General features: G+C 36.9%; 1 protein-coding gene across 1 annotated transcript; it reads left to right on the top strand.

The window, feature by feature from the left end:
* Window positions 1-619: 619 nt before the first annotated feature.
* LOC131153967 (putative xyloglucan endotransglucosylase/hydrolase protein 1) lies at window positions 620-8,963 on the top strand. Its single transcript, XM_058106412.1, has 4 exons — window positions 620-787; window positions 3,116-3,309; window positions 3,398-3,512; window positions 8,853-8,963. Exons 1-4 carry the CDS (start codon window positions 620-622, stop codon window positions 8,961-8,963), a joined length of 588 nt encoding a protein of 195 aa, XP_057962395.1.
* Window positions 8,964-18,687: the final 9,724 nt, after the last annotated feature.

The following is an 18,687-nucleotide window of genomic DNA, read 5'->3' as shown; positions in this document are numbered from 1 at the left end:
GTTCTAAATTGAAGTAAGGAAGGAAAAAATCGTATATATAGACATAGACATATATGCAATGCTCTTTTTTGCTTAGAGTTTTTAGCACCAAGGATTTTACGTGGAAAAAGGAAATGAAAGGAAAATAAAAGGAAATTTATTTTCCCTTATATTTTTTTTCTCTAGTAAATACTATAAAAAATATAAATTTATTTTAACATGACTAAAAATTAAGAAAAACTAAATATTATAATGTATAAAATCAAAATTTTATGGATTTGTTGATATTTTCCTTTCTTTTCTTTAAAATTTTCTGAGTTCTAAACGGAGGCTTAGAATTTTTTATGAGAACCTGTGTAAACATGTAATTTTGTTATACCTATGGAAACCACTAAGTTAGTAGCTCCTTTGATAATTTGTGTCTGCTTCATTATATACATATAAAGGTATATATAGCGATAAACACACGGTTAGCAAGTGTGTTGTAATTTATAAATTATAATTGACATGGATGTGTGTGTGTGTCTATATATATATATATAGCAGAAGTACTACTTTTGATTTTCAATCTTAACATTGTTGCTATATATATTAAGTAGTTTAGGTGCAAGTGGGGCGTGGAGGATTAAGTAATTAATTAATGGGTTCTTCTAATTCTTTATTGGGTCTTCTTGCCCTTCTCCTTGTCTTTGCAGCAGGCCATGCAGCTGCAGCTTGTGCCTCTACTGATATTAATTGTGCCGTTGCTGCTCCTATGCCTAATGCTATGTTTTACAAAAACTATTATGTCACATTCGGTGGTAACCATGTCAGCGTTTCTCGAACCCAAGTTCAACTTTCAATCACCCAGGCTTCAGGTTTCCTCTCTCCCCCTCTCTCTTTGTGTGTGTGGAGTGTACGCAACCTTACCTCTCTTTCCTTAGACTTGAACTCATAACCTACGAAAGAACAGTCTTATCAAAACTCATGCAGCTTGGTTGCTTTGTGTGTGTGTTTGTATGTGTGTGTGTATGGGGAGTATACGCAACTTTGCCTCTGTTCCCTTAGACTAAGGCAAAGTTACATACAGTCCACTTTGCCTCTGTTTCCTTAGATTCAAACCCATAACCCACAAAAGAAGCTCAACCAGGTTGACTCAAGTGAAAAGGGGGATTTATGACTTTGGTGACTCTAAGGTCACGGATTCGATTCTTCCTTAAGAGTTTATCTTGGTGAATTACCAGGAATGCATCAATGGGCAGACAACTTTCACCCCCCCGGGGGTTTGGTGCCGCACCGTCCAAAGTGACACGATGGTGGCTAGAGTCCCCAAATTATCCAAAAAAAAAACCCACAAAAGAACAACCTTACCAAAACCTACGGGTTGGTTACTCTATGTGCGTGTGTGTGTGTGTGTGTGTGTGTGTAGGTTTCTAGGTTGGATATATAAAAGGGTTTCTCCATCCATAAGCATCTTTGTGTGTGTGTGTGCTTGTGTAGGTTTCCTGGTTGGATATATAAAAGGGTGTCCCCATCCATAAGCGTGTGTATGTGTGTGTGTGTGTGTGCGTGTGCGTGTGTGTGTGTAGGTTTCTAGGTTGGATATATAAAAGGGTGTCCCCATCCATAAGCGTCTGGAGGGTCTGCAATCTTACCTTTGTTTCTTTTGACTCAAACATATAACTCATAAAAGAACAATCTTACCAAGGCCTACCAGGCTTAGGTTGCGCAAATTAATGGAAATAATCCATTTTCCATTGCATATCCTTTTTTCTTTTCTTTTTTTTTTCCTTTTTGTAAACTCTTGACAGGATTTGGACTTGTGACCCCAAAAATAAAATTTCAAACTCGGCTAACTATTAAAGATAACTAATTTATTTGTTGTCTATACATTTATTAAATACATAACATTCTCTTATGTTGTACTTGATCTTGCTAATAAGCCAATAATCATATAGAGACATTTTAAAGATGGATACTAAAGTAGAGAATTTCCTTTACATGTACTGGCCACAGTATTACGGTCCCACATCGGATGTATACTAAGAAGATCTTGGGTTTACAATTAGATGACTTGAGCTCCAAGCATGTGAGACACCTTTTATAGGACAAATCCATGAGGTCAGTGGGCCAAAGCAAATAACACCCCTCGCCGGAGTGCCCAAGACCATTACACACGAGCATGCACTATACACGTGCTTTTTATAAAATCTCATATTTATTATGAAAAAGTAATTAAATAGAAAACAATTAGCTAGGAGTTGAAAGATATTTAAATTTGTTTTAAACAGTAGTTATGGTAAATTATAAAGACATTTTAGATTAGTTATAGCTAGCCATAGACGTAATTTAATTATATATAAATTTGAAATTCAAATTATATATCTTGGTTTTTTTTTTAAAGGAGTTAGGTGTTTTTTTACATTTATATACTCAATTATTAACCTTTTTGAAAGGTGAAAAACATTTATATAGTGGTAAATTTCATATTTTAAAAAGATGACACCAAGGTATAATCCCCTTTATATAGTATTATAATTGCCATCAAACATGCGATAATTGTCATCAAACATACAATAATAGTAATTGTACAAAAAATAATTCGAGGTACATTTTTACTAATACACACAATGTATTGTGGAGATTGTGTTTTGTTTCTGCAATGATAGTTCATTTGATTGCTTATGGCTACTTAAGGTTCATTGAATATCTCAGTTTTAAAGGAAAAGGGGGATCATTGATTAAGCTTATTTTTGTATTTAAGGATCTGGGTTCGCATCAAGGAGCACTTATATTTTTGGATTCTTTACCATGAAGATAAAGATGAGCAAAGCACCTACTGGAATTATCATAACTCTCTATGTAAAATTTCATTCTCTAATTATTTTGTCTAGTACATTTTTAATTTTTTTTATTAATTGGATTTTTTTAGTTAGAGAGGCACTATTGGCATTCCAATAATCACAGTTGACACTTTATTTTTTTTACATAAAATGACAAATTTACCCCCCCTCTCTCTCTCTCTCTCTCTCTCTCTCTCTCTCTCTCTCTCTCTCTCTCTCTCTCTCTTGCAAATAATATTTTATTTTTGTGTGCCCATAGTGTCTCCTTTTAGTTAAAATTATATTAATCATTATTGTATCGTGTGCAATGGTAGCTAGCTTCGGAAAAACAATACACGGAGGCACGAGACGAGCTTGACTTTGAGTTCCTGGCTGGTCCTACTTTTGTTCTACAAACCAATGTGTTTGCTAATGATTTAGGAGGTAGAGAACAAAAGAAGATTCTTCCGTTTGATCCCACAGCAGATTTCCATAATTATTCAATCCTCTGGAATCAAAAACAAATAGTGTATGAATATACACGATACCTTTTAACATATCTAATTTCCTTTTCTTCTTTTATCAATTTTGATTTCCCGTGATTTTTCTTTGATTAGGTTTTTTGTGGATGATACTCCAATCAGAGTGTTTAGAAACAATACAAATGTTGGATTCAAGAAATACCCCTCAACACCAATGATGCTAAAAGCAACCATATGGCAGGGAGATTGGGTACTACCTAAAGGAGCCAAAATGAATTGGAGAAACGAACCCTTCTTTGCTCAATATAAAGGATTCAAAGACATAGATGCTTGCCCTCCCAAGGGTTGTCAGCCTACCCTTATCATTCATGGTGAACCAAAAGAAACAATCGAGTCTAATCTCGTTCAGGAAAAACGATATAAAGATGGGCAAAAGTCTTAGTTTATCTATACTACTGGACGGGTTCGGTAACTGGACAAAAAAGATAACCCTCAGAGCAACCGTACCAGTCGGAAGAATGCAAATACAACCAGTAAACAATTTGTAGTGAGAGAAGCGAGATTAGCCTGGGACTTTGGTGTTCATCCAAACTCTTCAATTTATCCCATTAGGGATGCTAGTTAACTTTCCTTTCTATGTTTAGAACTAAAATGGCGGTACCTACTATGGATTATTTATGTGACGTTTCTTGTGCCGGGCACCCCACTTGTACCAAACACCAATATTACAACTAATGTTATTGAAATCGTTTGTACAACTATCTTGAAAACTATTTTGTAGTCTGCGAAAATAAACAGAATGATCATGTTTTTTTTCTGATGTACTTGTGACCCATCATAAACTGATGAAATTGTTTGTGCGACTATCTTGGAGACTGTTTTAAACCATACAATGATTTCCCAAGTTTACATACGCAATTTTCTTTTTCAGCAACCTAAAATCCATCTAGCTGAGTCATAATAAATTTCCTCTTCCAAATAGAATAAATGTAAAAATGGGCAGTTTTTATACGCGAAGCTGAACTGAAGCTCAAGACTCAAAAATGTGCTAACCAAAGCCAACAAATTAAATGGAATAATATTAACAACTAATCAACATACCTAATTATAACAATGATCTTCGTTCTGTTGGCGTATGGCCCGTTCGCTAACGAGTAGTTTTTTGAAGACGAACTTATTTGCATGCTAGATCCTTCTTTCTTTACATATACCGGCATTTGCAGACCCATTGCGTATTCTCTACCACTTGGGGGCAGCTCGACGAGCATTCCCAGTCTGAGGTCTGGGGATGAAGAACTGCATCATATCATGCCATCTCTACTTTCCACTTATCTAATTCAGTTTGGCGCGCATTGCTGTATCTTGTGAAGTGTAAGAACTTATCATCCACAATTGAAGTGCATAGACCACCATATCCAGGATAAGGGACCAAGGCAGAGTTTGGTAATTTCTTCGCAGTCTGTGGTTTGTCATAAAAACTAAATGTATGTCTTCGTTGCGCTATCGGAGGTCGCGGTAATATTCTCTAAAGAGTTTTAAATCTTCCTCTTCTGTACACTATTCCCCATCTGAACTAGAGAGTTACCGTTGTGTAGTCCTCATTTCAATTTCGCTCATAAGGTTTTCTCGCCACAATGATCTTTACCTCGTACCTTATTGTGTGAGATACCACGGTCTTTTTCTTCGATTGCAACTCCTTGCATATTGTTTCATTCTCTAAATCGCAAGTTACATCAAAAAGCATCAAAGTCCCATAACCGCCCTACTTACATCATGATTCGGAGTTCTTTCTTCTCTTGGACACCGAAAGATGGTACCGTTTTACTCCTGTTCACTATCCCGCAGCAAAATTGCTTTTCGGGCTTATGATCCAGCGTAGATTCTGGTTAATATAGAAAATAAGTCAATAGTATCAAATCATGGAAACAATCATAAGAAGCACTAGCAGCTTTTCCAACCATACTGTCATGAGGGCTTGTTTATCCCCATAGGGGGGCAAACTGATGGTAACACGGTTGAATGAGATGACACAGCATATCTAACAGTCTCAGCCTGGCAGAAAAAAAAAGAAAAATCTACATTTCCTAACCCATACATTAGACGACTACATCGAACTGTTCGTCCAGCAAAGGCTATTCTGGTTGGGCGCTCGGGCCATACCCCATTTCTGTGGGTGTATATCTCAACACATTGATGTCCAGCATACCTTCATCCTGTACATCACCTTCGTTAAATGGGTCACGCGTGTATGTCACCACCGAATTATCGATGATCTGTGGCCGTTTAAAGTGCTTTCTTTCCTGCCAGTTGAGTTTCAACTATTTTTTTCACTTAACTGGAAAATATCACTCAGGTCGCACTTCAGTTTATGCTTCATTAGATTAAGATACACCAGACTCTCCTAGAAAAATCAAAATCAACAAAAGGTGACCAAAATAATGCAATACGCACCACAATGAACCGTCTTGTTGGGGCCCGATACATCTTATGGACGGGTAGTCTAAAACCACCTTTCAATTGCTGGATGGAGGGAGTTGTAGGTTTCAAAATTTCACACTCTAATATGTTGGTCCGCAGAATGCAAGTGGGGCCACTAAAATTGAAAGTTTGGGGCACACCTCGTTGCACCGTCATGCAACGGGTATGGTTTGCTGGGTATACTAATTGTGTTGGAAATATCATTTGTCTTGTTGTAATGGTGCCAATTTGCTATGGCATAACCTAGATTACATCATACCATGGGCATTTATTTCTCAGAAACAAACAGAAACGGGCGAAGACCAGACTAAACTGATAACTATCTGTGGAAATACAATTACAATGTTATTTTTTTCCTTATATTCAACTTTCATCACCAACACGTCGGCCGCACGTAACTGATTGTAAATCTTTAAGGTTCCAAAGTGCGTTCCAAATGATTGTGGAACGACCTATTAATATTCTCAACAGACCCCATGAAGTACGAATTTCCTTTAGGATGCTTGGGAACATAGCTAACATTAGTCAACGTGTCTAATAGTTCCATCATGAATTTCAACTATAGTGTCTTAATATTCCCACTTTGTTTTTAAATTGAAAGTATTATCAGTTCTACCTAGGAAGCAAGATCCAAGTGAGAACACATCCATCGTAAGGGTTCTTCAAATTGGAAAATAATTTCCTATTGGTGGAAAAGAGGGCAAGTGTGACTAGTACAAAAAAGCAAAAATTAGAATCACAAAATCTCACATCCTAGAAAAGATGTCTGAATATCTTCCGAACAAGAGAAAAATCTGACGCACGTCGCATCATCAATTTGGCTATCATTAGGGGGGGAAGAACATTAGAATTGCATTTCCCTTATCTTTTGCTCAAGTTAATATGGATCTTTCGTCAATAGTATCTTTCTCATGACAAACAGCACAGTACAATCTTTACAGGTCTCCCACGAGATTTCTTTACGTCCCTGAGCAATGAGTATGTACATACCTCGTCCAAGGCATGGAGGCGACTCGAGAACGGCCCTTTAGTATTAGTGCGGTCTTAGACTAATCTGCCATTTCCTTATGGACCGCTCTGTCCTTCTTGGTCTACAAGTCAATATTACATCAATGGTTAGTATGCAAACAGTTTAAGGGTATGACATCAAAAGTAAGTTTTAAATAAGAAAATATCTTTCACTACTAAGAAGGTGGTGTCAAAGTGTTCAAAATCTTGGGGTCAGGTAGAGAGGTTCAGTCACAATAGGCTTTAAATTAAATCCTCATCTTTCACGCTTTATCATCATGTCGCAACGGGTCCGGGAGCGCGTGTGTCCCGGGCGGGCGATATTAGAAATCAATTAAAAACATAATTTTCAAGTCAAAGATACGGCACTAGTAATTTTCCGCCACTGATAACCTTTATGTGGGTGTAGAACCTCATGAGTATACCTTAGAAAAGCGGGTAAAGGTACCAGGGGGATTCTGGAAACGCAAGGGGGAACCCCGTTCGATGGTGGAAGAATACTGGCGACATTACCTAGTGGGGTCGGGGAGGGGCGGGTTACGCCGAGGGGAAGGTAAACGCAGCACCACCTACGCGCCCGTTCTTACGAACGATACCTAATTAATTTGAAATTATCCCTAAGTTAATCTAATAAGTCTTTTGATTACTCCTTTTTTATGAATTTATAATTACACGTGAAAAATAAATAAATAAATAAATAAAGATAATATATGCATATATATATATATTCCCTCAGAGCTTAGGGTACGTGATGCCCGAAGGCTCATACTCCCGCAATAAAATCATAGGGATAATAATTAAGAAAATACACTCCCAAAATTTTGAAATTATATATAAAATTTTTATAAGAAAATACTAGTATGGGAGGTTTTAATAAGATAATAAACTAAGAAATTAAATTACCATAATATATGTAATAATAATAGGGATACATATATGCTATATATACTATATAATAATAAATTGCTTATAACGCCTAATAACTTACCCTAATAATAAACCAACCTAATAGATAGTAATAATACACGCCTCATAATAATAATAATAATAATGTAACTCATATCATAATAATACTAAACTTAGAATAATAATAATAATGATACTATATCATACGTAATAATAATAACAATAATACTAATAATGACAATAATACACTACCATATAATAAGATATTAACATCCTATATGTACAATAACAACAACCTGGAAATAATCAAAACCCTAAAGTTAATATTCAATATATACACATATGGAAACAATTAATCCCTAAAGAAATAATAAAATTATGGAAACAAAATTATTGCTAAAAAATAGTATATACAAATGCAGCATGGTCGCCAAATTAATATACACCCCTAGCTATACAAATATTAAACATAAAATGAGTGCAATGATAACCGAAAATCCTATATACACACAATAATGAATATGACCTATTTACATAAACGCAACTAAAATCCTAAATATTAACCCCATCATATAAACCTTACATATCCAAACGCAATCAACCAAACCCTGCATATTAAACATATCACGTGAGCACTGCACATTTAATAATAGGAACAATAATAATATAATAATATAATAATAATAATAACATGCTAATAACGGCAACAATATTACTAATAACGTACAAATAATATACTTGTGCTTATAATAATAATACATAAACAATGTACTAATACTACCAAAAATAACGTACAAGTAACATAATAATAATATTAACACAATTTATATAATCATAATACTAATAAATTAATTATAATATAACCAATAATAGTATACGAACAATATAATAATAATATTAATAATAATATACCAATAATAATAGTAGTATGATCAATATATAAATGAAAATAATAAACCAATACTAAGATACATATAAGTTTACATAATATTAAGCATTCAATAATAAAGAAGTGAACTTTAAACAAAAAAAATAAAAAAATAGATAAATAAATAAATAAATCTACATGAAATATACAGTAAATACAGTGCAGGTGCTGGGGGGTGTGCGTGTGTGCGAGTGTATGTGCTGTGTGTGTTTCAGTGGGTGTAAGTGTGTGTTTGCTGTGTGTAAATAGTGTGCGTGTGTGTCCGGGTAGAGGCCTAAGAGACTCACCATGGGATTGCTGCCAGAGTTGGAAGAACCGGCTGCCGGAGTTGATGGGCAGCAAACCAGTGATGACAACGGAGAGCTTGAGATGCTGCCGTGAAGAGTCGCCGGAGTGATGGCAGCTGTGGAGAAACGGAAGCCAGGGATGTGTTGGCGAGATCGGTGGATGCGGATTGGCAGCAGGTGTTGCTGGGGGTTGTCGCGGTGTGGCCGTGGAGCCTCGCCGGAGGTTCGGGTTCAGTATGAAGCAGCGACGGACTGGAGGGCCGTTCGGGTAAGGGACTGAGAGTGAGGGTGAGGTTGAAACTGAGAGTGAGGGAGAGGCTATGTGGTGGTTGATGGTGGCTGTGCTGCGGCAAGAGAGAGCAGAGGGAGGCTGGTTCGTCGGCTGGGACTGGAGAAGATGAAGCAGATTTTTTTTTTTGGTTTTCCTGAACCCCCCCCCCTCTTATAAAAATAATTTTGAAAAAACCCTAAAAACATTTCCTTTTTCGGTTTTTGGTATTTTTCTTTTTTTTGGAAATAATATATACTACTATTATGGTTATAAGGAAATAATAATAATAATAATAATAATAATAATAATAATAATAATAATAATAATAATAATAATAATAATAATAGTAATAACAAAGATAAATAAATAAAATAATAATAATAATAGTAATAATAAAGGTAAAAATACTAATAATAATAATAATTAAAAATAATGTCAATAATAATGAAAATAATAAATAATAATAATAATAATAAACAATATAAATAGAAATAAAAATAAAAGTAATAATAATAATACTAATGAAAAATAATAATAATAATAATAATAATAATAATAATAAATAAGATAATAGTAATAATAGTAATAAAAATACTAATAATAATGATAATAAAAATAATAAAAATAATAATGAAAATAATAAATAATAATAATAACAAAATAGACATAAAAAATAAAAATAAAAGTAATATTAATAATACTAATGAAAAATAATAATAATAATAAAGAAAATAATAATAATAATAATAATAAGATTAGTGAAAATTAATAATAATAATAATAATAATACGAATAAATAAAATAATAATAATAATAAAATAACAATAATAATAATAATAGTAATACATATATTGGGCCTGGGTAAAAAATGGGGTGTCTACAGCTGCCCCTCTTTGTAAGATTCGTTGCTTCAAAGTAAAAGTAAGATCTCTCCTACGTTATTTGTGGCAACAAGCCTGCAAAGATAAAAGACGCTGATTTTGGACCAGGCCCATTGTAACGGAAGAGACCAAAATGATTTGTGAAAAACGATTTGCATGTATGCTTGAGAGCACATGAGAATGACTTGCGTCGAGTGTAGGAACCCGAGCTATAGTTCATGAGAGGTGACTTGCACCGGGTGTAGGAACCCAAGTTATAGTTCACGAAGGGGTGACTTGCACCGGGTGTAGGAACCCGAGCTATAGTGCACGGAAGGTGACTTGCATCGGGTGTAGGAACCCGAGCTATAGTTCACGGAGGATGACTTGCACCGGGTGTAGGAACCCGAGCTATAGTTCATGGAAGGGTGACTTGCACCGGGTGTAGGAACCCGAGCTATAGTTCATGAGAGGTGACTTATACCGGGTGTAGGAACCCGAGCTATAGTTCACGAAGGGTGACTTGCACCGGGTGTAGGAACCCGAGCTATAGTTCACGATGGGTGACTTGCACCGGGTGTAGGAACCCGAGCTATAGTGCACGGAAGGTGACTTGCACCGGGTGTAGGAACCCGAGCTATAGTTCACGAAAGGGTGACTTGCACCGGGTGTAGGAACCCGAGCTATAGTGCACGGAAGGTGACTTGCACCGGGTGTAGGAACCCGAGCTATAGTTCAAGGAGGATGACTTGCACCGGGTGTAGGAACCCGAGCTATAGTTCATGGAAGGGTGACTTGCACCGGGTGTAGGAACCCGAGCTATAGTTCACGAAAGGGCGACTTGCACCGGGTGTAGGAACCCGAGCTATAGTTCACGGAAGGGCGACTTGCACCGGGTGTAGGAACCCCAGCTATAGTGCACGGAAGGTGACTTGCATCGGGTGTAGGAACCCGAGCTATAGTTCACGGAAAGGTGACTCGCACCGGGTGTAGGAACTGGAGCTATAGTTCACGAAGGGTGACTCGCACCGGGTGTAGGAACCCGAGCTATAGTTCATGAAGGGTCAATAAGGTGGGACCGTGAATGGTCAATAAGATGGGACCTCGATGGGTCAATAAGGTGGGACCGCAAAGGGTCAATAAAGTGGGACCGTGATAGGTCAATAAGGTGGGACCACGAAGGGTCAATAAGATGGAACAGCGATGGGTCAATAAGGTGGGACCGCAATGGGTCAATAAGATGGGACCGCGATGGGTCAATAAGAATGGGACCGTGATAGGTCAATAAGGTGGGACCGCAATGGGTCAATAAGATGGGACAGCGATAGGTCAATAAGGTGGGACCGCAATGGGTCAATAAGATGGGACCATGATAGGTCAATAAGGTGGGACCGCAATGGGTCGATAAGAATAGGACCGCGAATGGTCAATAAGGTGGGACCGCAATGGGTCAATAAGAATATGACCGTGATAGGTCAATAAGGTGGGACCGCGAAGGGTCAATAAGATGGGACCGCGATGGGTCAATAAGAATAGGACCGTGATAGGCCAATAAGGTGGGACCGCCAAGGGTCAATAAGATAGGACCACGAAGGGTTAATAAGAATGGACCGCGATGGGTCAATAAGAGTGGACCGCGATGGGTCAAATAAAAGTGAATAAGATAATCAGAATAATTTGGATGAAACTGCTCTCATGAATGAGGTAATGAAGAAAGCTTTGAGGTGATCCAACACCTCGATTTCGTCGTGAACAACACCAATCTTGGATGTGAGGGTCGATGCCCTAATTTTAAGGTAGGTGACTCAATTTGGACCAGGAAAATGGCCACTTTGTATGGGGGATGATGAATCGGGTACGAAGTCTTGAGATTTTTTTGGAAAGTGTCCTCAAGCATAGGGCTCAGAATTATTCCATTGGGGATTATCAATCGAGAATGAAAACATGAGTTTCTTTGGCTGTCTTTAGATTACCCTCTTTGAGACTCAACAACTAAGGGGTCAACTGCCACAAGTTCAAAGTATGTTAATCTGTGCATTGGGGCCAGTTGCCCCAATTTCAAAATACATCTAGACCAGAATGGCTCAGTTAATGAGGCAAAAGAATTATTCAAAATTTTATTCAACCAGGAAAGTGTGATTGAATAGTGCTCTATTGCTATATGTATGCATGTTGCTACCTAAGATGCTAGAATGCAGTGAAATGTTGTTCTGTGTGCATAGTGATGCGTGAATGCAAAGATGTATGCATATTGAATGAGATGCCCTTTATATTTTCTTTCTTATGCAATGCATAAAATGTATGGTAATGAATGAAATGCATGGTAATGAATGAAATGCATGGTAATGCATGAATCTTTTCTCCTTCCAACATGCTTGTAATCAACAACCCAATCTCTGATCTTGGGTGTGCCTGCTGATTCTGGCCATGTTTCAAATTCCAAAAGGCACTCAAAATCTGCCCTTGTGTTTACATGCCACTGGTCATGACCCTGTTTTTGACTTTGATTCTGTCCTGAAAGCTCTTGAATTTGCTCCAATGAACTCAAAAATTGCCTAGTTTCGATCCTCATCCACTGATATTGGCTATGTTTTCATCATGCACTCTGATATGACGGCATCGAAATTAGTCCAAACAAAACTCAACCCAAAATCTGCCCCATTTACCATTGTTTGTTACTGATATTGGCTTCAAATTTGACTTTGACACGAAGGCACCCCAAATCAGCGTCACTAAAACTCAACACGGAGTTTGGATCATTTGAGTGCATCTGTAACTATTCTTGACCATTTTACCTGTCTTTCACAAGGATCCTCTTTTGGCGAATGTGTCAGTGATTAAGCCCTTTTGACCATCCGTTCTCCTTTTAGAGCTTTTGAAGAATGGATTTTTTTTTTTTTGATGGGGGAATGAATGATGAATGATCATGCATTTAGGACATCAACTTGCTAAATCAAAAGGTCATATGCACAAAATAGATGTTTTACTAAGTTCGCTTGCTATTTCAATGGAAAAAATTCATACCAGTATTCGAGAGCCCTAATGATGATGGTGCTAACTTTTCGAACTGAATAACTGATTTTCTTCTTTCACCAATTGCCCCAGTTTCATTGGGGGACTATTCTTCTACCTTGTTCTGCCGTGAAACCATTGAGAACCTCTTATTTAATGGTTGCCCCTAGTTCAGCCAAGTCCGACCAATGTTTTGATCTTAAGATGGTCTTTAAGACTCGGGACGAAACGTAGGCTGAGGGACACAGGTTTTTAGAATAAAAGGGAAACTAAGGCTCAAAAATCCCATCCCATAATGATGTTTTATGCTCCAAGTTTGAATTGAGGCACTTGCAAGATGTTGACCGAACTTGTCATTTGGACAAGTTGCTTACGTACCCTTTCAGGATCAGGTCATTACGTAGTTCAGACACAATATTGCGTCTGACAAATCATTTGACACAACAATGTATACCAATCTGGTCAGGACTTCATTTGGACTGTAATGCAGGCTAGGGTTTGGGTTAAAGAAGAAAAGAGTTAAATAAGGCTCAAAATCGTTGATTTTATCAAGGGTAATTTGGTCAAAGATCACATATGTAGTACATCCCTTATTTTTCTTTCTTCTTCCTTTTCTTCTTCCTTTTATCGCAACTTTTGCTTTTCCTTTTATGAAGGAATCTTAACTTCATTTTCATTTGAATTCCATTTGGGACTGATCATTTTCTTAAAATTGCCCCAGTATTGGGTGTGATCCTTTGACGGGTTAAGAATGAAATTTTTCAGGCTCAAAAAGGGCTTTGCAAGGGGTTTCTCTTTTGCCTTTCTTTTGGGTAGCAGAAAAAATAGCCTACCATCCTTTTGATAATGATTATTGTCTCAAATGACTTGTCAAATGCTAAGGCACCCAAACCTGACTTAAATTTCTGGTGAACTGACTTTTAAGAAAAATTAGTTTAACAATCAAGTTCAAGTGGGTTAATAAATGGTAAATCAATATTGGGTTCTTTTTAGGGATAACTGATCGGCCAAAGATGGCCATCTATCATTCGATCAAAACTTGATTAGCGGACTGACATGAGATTCGTGGAACCAACCCATATTTTACTGAGGCTTTCAGAACTTCTTCGCAGTATTCAAACTCATGGAGCGACGAACATTGTTTCATCTTGCTTTATTTTCATCTCGTAGCTTGAATTTTTCATAACTAACACCTGCTTTTGGTTCATGAATACTAGTATTTTATTTTCCTTATCTTAGCAAAGAAACACGAGTAAACAAAATTTTGGACATTGAACTCCCGATGCAAGTGATATACGAAAATGCATAATTTCGTTTCTTTGATAGCAAAGGAAACTTCAGAGATAAAACCTTTAATCAATTGCAACAAAAGAAAGAAGAAAACAAAAGAAGATAAAAGCATCCATGTAGGGGGCGAATAATCAAAAGCTTGCCACTTGTATTTCCCTGTTTCCATGGTCAAAAGTAAACCCATTTATTCAGACTATATGCGGAATATCTCTGGTTCAAAACTTGTTGTACTTCTTTGAAAGATCTGATCTTCAAAATATTCCTTCAATGTTGCACAATAGGCTCCTCCACGTTAATTGCCAATAGACCCAAATCTCTTAAGGTTTGTACTTTATGCTTGAAATGCCAACATTTTTCGATTGAATGACCTATTGCCCCAGAATGATACTCGCATCGAGCATTTGGGTCGTACCACCTTGGGAAAGGGGATTATAGCAACAATCCTGGTATTGGTGCAACCATTTGAATTTCCACCAATTACGGGAACAATTCTGCGTAAGTCATCGGAATAGGTTGAACTTCTTTTCTCTTTCTTTCCATTAGGGGGCTCCCTCCCGTGTCCTGAACACTCAGCTCCCTTGAAATAGGCTTAGGTACAAAGGGAACTGCTTGGGGTTGCGCACCTGAATGCACTATCTGATGGACTATGGGCTTGTAGGCAAAATTCTTATTTGTCCCCCGGATTTTACCCTCTTGGTAATGATGCCCCTGAATCATTTGTGCTTCCTCGTCTTTCTTCCTCTTACTTGGGTCAGTTTCTGCATCACCACTTTTGGTTCTTCCGACTTTGATGGCTGTTTCAATTCTCTCTCCAGTTGCAACAATATCCATAAAGTCATGTGGGGTTGCCCCTAGGAGATGTCCGAAGTAGGGATCTTTCAATGTATTCACGAATAGGGAGATAGCCTCCCTATCTTCCACTGGAGGGCTCACTTGGATGGACATGTCCCTCCATCTATATGCATATTCTCTGAATGTTTCATTAGGTTTCATTTGCATGCTTTGTAAGGTCATGCAATCAGGTGCCATTTCTATCACGTGGCGGTACTGAGCTATGAAGGAATTTGCCAGATCTTTCCAAGTACGAATTCGAGCTCGATCCTGCTGAATGTACCATCTGATAGCTGCTCCATGTACCATCTGATAGCTGCTCCAGTCAAACTATCTTGAAAGTAATGCATCATCAACCTTTCATCATCAATATGTGCAACCATTTTTTGGCAATACAAGCGCAGGTGGGTCCGAGGACAGTGGGTCCCATCAAATTTTTTAAAATCCAGCAACTTGAATTTTGGCGGCAGAGTGACCTTTGGTACTAGGCAAAGGTCATTAGGGTCAATGGAATCAAATGTATTATACCCTTCAATTGCTTTCAAGCGCTCCTCCAATACGTCACAACGACGCTCAGACTCAGGTCTATTTATCCCCATATCAGGAGTTGCTAAGGGAGAAGTCCCTGCCACTGGAAACCCCTGTGCAGGCATAGTTGGGATAAATGGAGGCATATTTGGCATTGGATCCCCCATGACACCCGGCGGTGGAGCTGATGTTTGTTCATGATTTAGGGTGAACCCTGGAGGATGAGTAGGGTCTATATCTGTTTCAGAATCATTTTGTACCGCTTTTCCTTTGTTCATCAACAATTCCATAATTTTACTCATTTTTTCAATCAATTCTTCCTGTCCTTGTTCTATGCCCAGGACTCTACCTTCCAATTGTTCACTCATTTCTTTTGCCCTTCTCCTGGTATTGTATTGATGCGTGACAGTCTCAATGTTGCTTGCTTAGATGAATTCTGTGGCTAGGCATTGCAAACCAAAACCTTCCCTTTTTAGAATCGTGAATGCATAGGTATGAATGCATGGATGCAATGTATGTTTGTGCATGGATGTAACTAGTGCAATTACACATACAAATAAAGATATGAACATGCATGTGACCTAGCGTGCATGATTACGCGTGAAATTACGCATGAATACATGGATGCAATGTAACCTAACTAACTACTTTGTCAGCATTCTAGGAAAAGTCCCACTAATGAGAGATTTCAAGACAATCATTGATGGGCCACAATTTAAATTCAATTCTTCCCTCAATCGGTTCATGTATCTCAGATTCTATGAAGGGTCAAATTATGATCTGAGGTTGGGGTTGACCCAGGTTGGTCAACCCGTTGGATTTGTTCAGTGCGGACTTGTGGACTTTAGTGTGCACTTGGGCCTCAAGTATTTTAAAATATGGGCTTCAATATACTTCATGATGAGATCAGGCCCTAATTTTAAAAGGATTTGGGCTTGGATTGTTTAGAAAATATGGGCCCGGATTTTTAGGGTAATAAGGCCGAAGCCCATTTATGGAAATCTGGATTTGATCCATTTTGAAAATCAGGCCTGGATCGAGTTTTTACTTAGGAAAAGGTTGGGCCTATACTTGTTATTTCTCAAAAAATTGGGCCCGAGTTACTTGAAAAGGGTTGGGCCAACCCATATTTTAAAATGCTTGGGCCAAGTGCTTCATTTTTTGAAAGGATGTCAAATGTATGATATAATACAAAGTATCTCATAGCTTATATACAACACATTATACATGGAGAAGGATGTGACTCCTGTCCCAACCCAGGGTAGGTACACCTATTTTATAGGGTTTCTTCATGACTCTATCCTAATTAAGGGAAAACTATGGACAATTACATGTGGGTAGGCTTTAATCCCTATTGACAAAAAGGTCCCCAATTTGAAATTTCATCCTCCCCCATAGGGGTCCGAACAAAACTCGCATTGAGCGGGGTGGTTCGCGAGTCCCATCAAGCTTAAGCTACGAAGGGACAAACGCTATTACACCCCTATCTAATCTTAGCAGGTAAAGCTCGGGTATAGAGCGTGAGAGTGTGTGAATTCAAACTTTAACCTAATCCCGCTATCCCCACATTTATTCACATGCTATAAAGAATATGGAAGCAAGATATCTACCATTAATGTATTTATTCACAAGATATGGAAACATATTATCTGCCATTAACATGTTGATTCTAAAAAATTTGGAAACAAAAAATAAGGAAACAAAATATTTATGATTAGTATACAAAATATCTATAATTAATATGCTTATTCACAATATCTACAATTAATATGCTTATTTAATATTTAGAAACAAAATATCTACAATTAATGCTCAACAAATTAGGAAACAAAATATTTTTAATTAATTGAGGTTTTTTACAAATTATGGAAGTAAAATATTTACAATTAAGTAAAGTTATTTACAAATTACAATATTTACAAAATAAGGAGTAATTAATAGATTTATTAAATTTAAACTTGGGATAATTTTTAATTAATTAATGGCTCGACTCTCTAGGTCCCCAGCGGAGTCGCCAAGCTGTCGCGACGTCCCGGGAGCGCGTGTTTCCCGGGCGGCGAGATTAGAAATCAATTTTATATTTTTAAGAAAAATACGGTGTAGGAGTCGCCACTAACCTTTAGTGTGGTTAGAACACATGATTACTACCCCGTTAGGGGTAGAATCGGTCTACATTACCAGAGTTGGGGTCAGGAGTTCGGTTACGCGAGGGGAAGGTACGAGCACCTCCTACGCGCCCGTTCTTACGAACGGTACCTAATTAATTTGAAATTATCCCTAAGTTAATCTAATAAGTCTTTTGATTACTCCTTTTTTATGAATTTATAATTACACGTGAAAAATAAATAAATAAATAAATAAAGATAATATATGCATATATATATATATTCCCTCAGAGCTTAGGGTACGTGATGCCCGAAGGCTCATACTCCCGCAATAAAATCATAGGGATAATAATTAAGAAAATACACTCCCAAAATTTTGAAATTATATATAAAATTTTTATAAGAAAATACTAGTATGGGAGGTTTTAATAAGATAATAAACTAAGAAATTAAATTACCATAATATATGTAATAATAATAGGGATACATATATGCTATATATACTATATAATAATAAATTGCTTATAACGCCTAATAACTTACCCTAATAATAAACCAACCTAATAGATAGTAATAATACACGCCTCATAATAATAATAATAATAATGTAACTCATATCATAATAATACTAAACTTAGAATAATAATAATAATGATACTATATCATACGTAATAATAATAACAATAATACTAATAATGACAATAATACACTACCATATAATAAGATATTAACATCCTATATGTACAATAACAACAACCTGGAAATAATCAAAACCCTAAAGTTAATATTCAATATATACACATATGGAAACAATTAATCCCTAAAGAAATAATAAAATTATGGAAACAAAATTATTGCTAAAAAATAGTATATACAAATGCAGCATGGTCGCCAAAATTAATATACACCCCTAGCTATACA

Source organism: Malania oleifera, chromosome 4 (assembly GCF_029873635.1).
Source record: "Malania oleifera isolate guangnan ecotype guangnan chromosome 4, ASM2987363v1, whole genome shotgun sequence".
Taxonomy (NCBI): domain Eukaryota; kingdom Viridiplantae; phylum Streptophyta; class Magnoliopsida; order Santalales; family Ximeniaceae; genus Malania; species Malania oleifera.
Note: the sequence above shows the minus strand (reverse complement) of the source record. Positions and strands in the feature narration are given on the sequence as shown.

What these genes read in the sequence shown, in the direction of transcription:
- LOC131153967 (XM_058106412.1), top strand. Translation starts at nt 620, where the DNA reads ATGGGTTCTTCTAATTCTTTATTGGGTCTTCTTGCCCTTCTCCTTGTC. An exon ending in TCACATTCGGTGGTAACCAT is followed by an intron (nt 788 to 3,115) that starts GTCAGCGTTTCT and finishes GTGCAATGGTAG; the next exon opens with CTAGCTTCGGAAAAACAATA. An exon ending in CCATATGGCAGGGAGATTGG is followed by an intron (nt 3,513 to 8,852) that starts GTACTACCTAAA and finishes GTGTCCGGGTAG; the next exon opens with AGGCCTAAGAGACTCACCAT.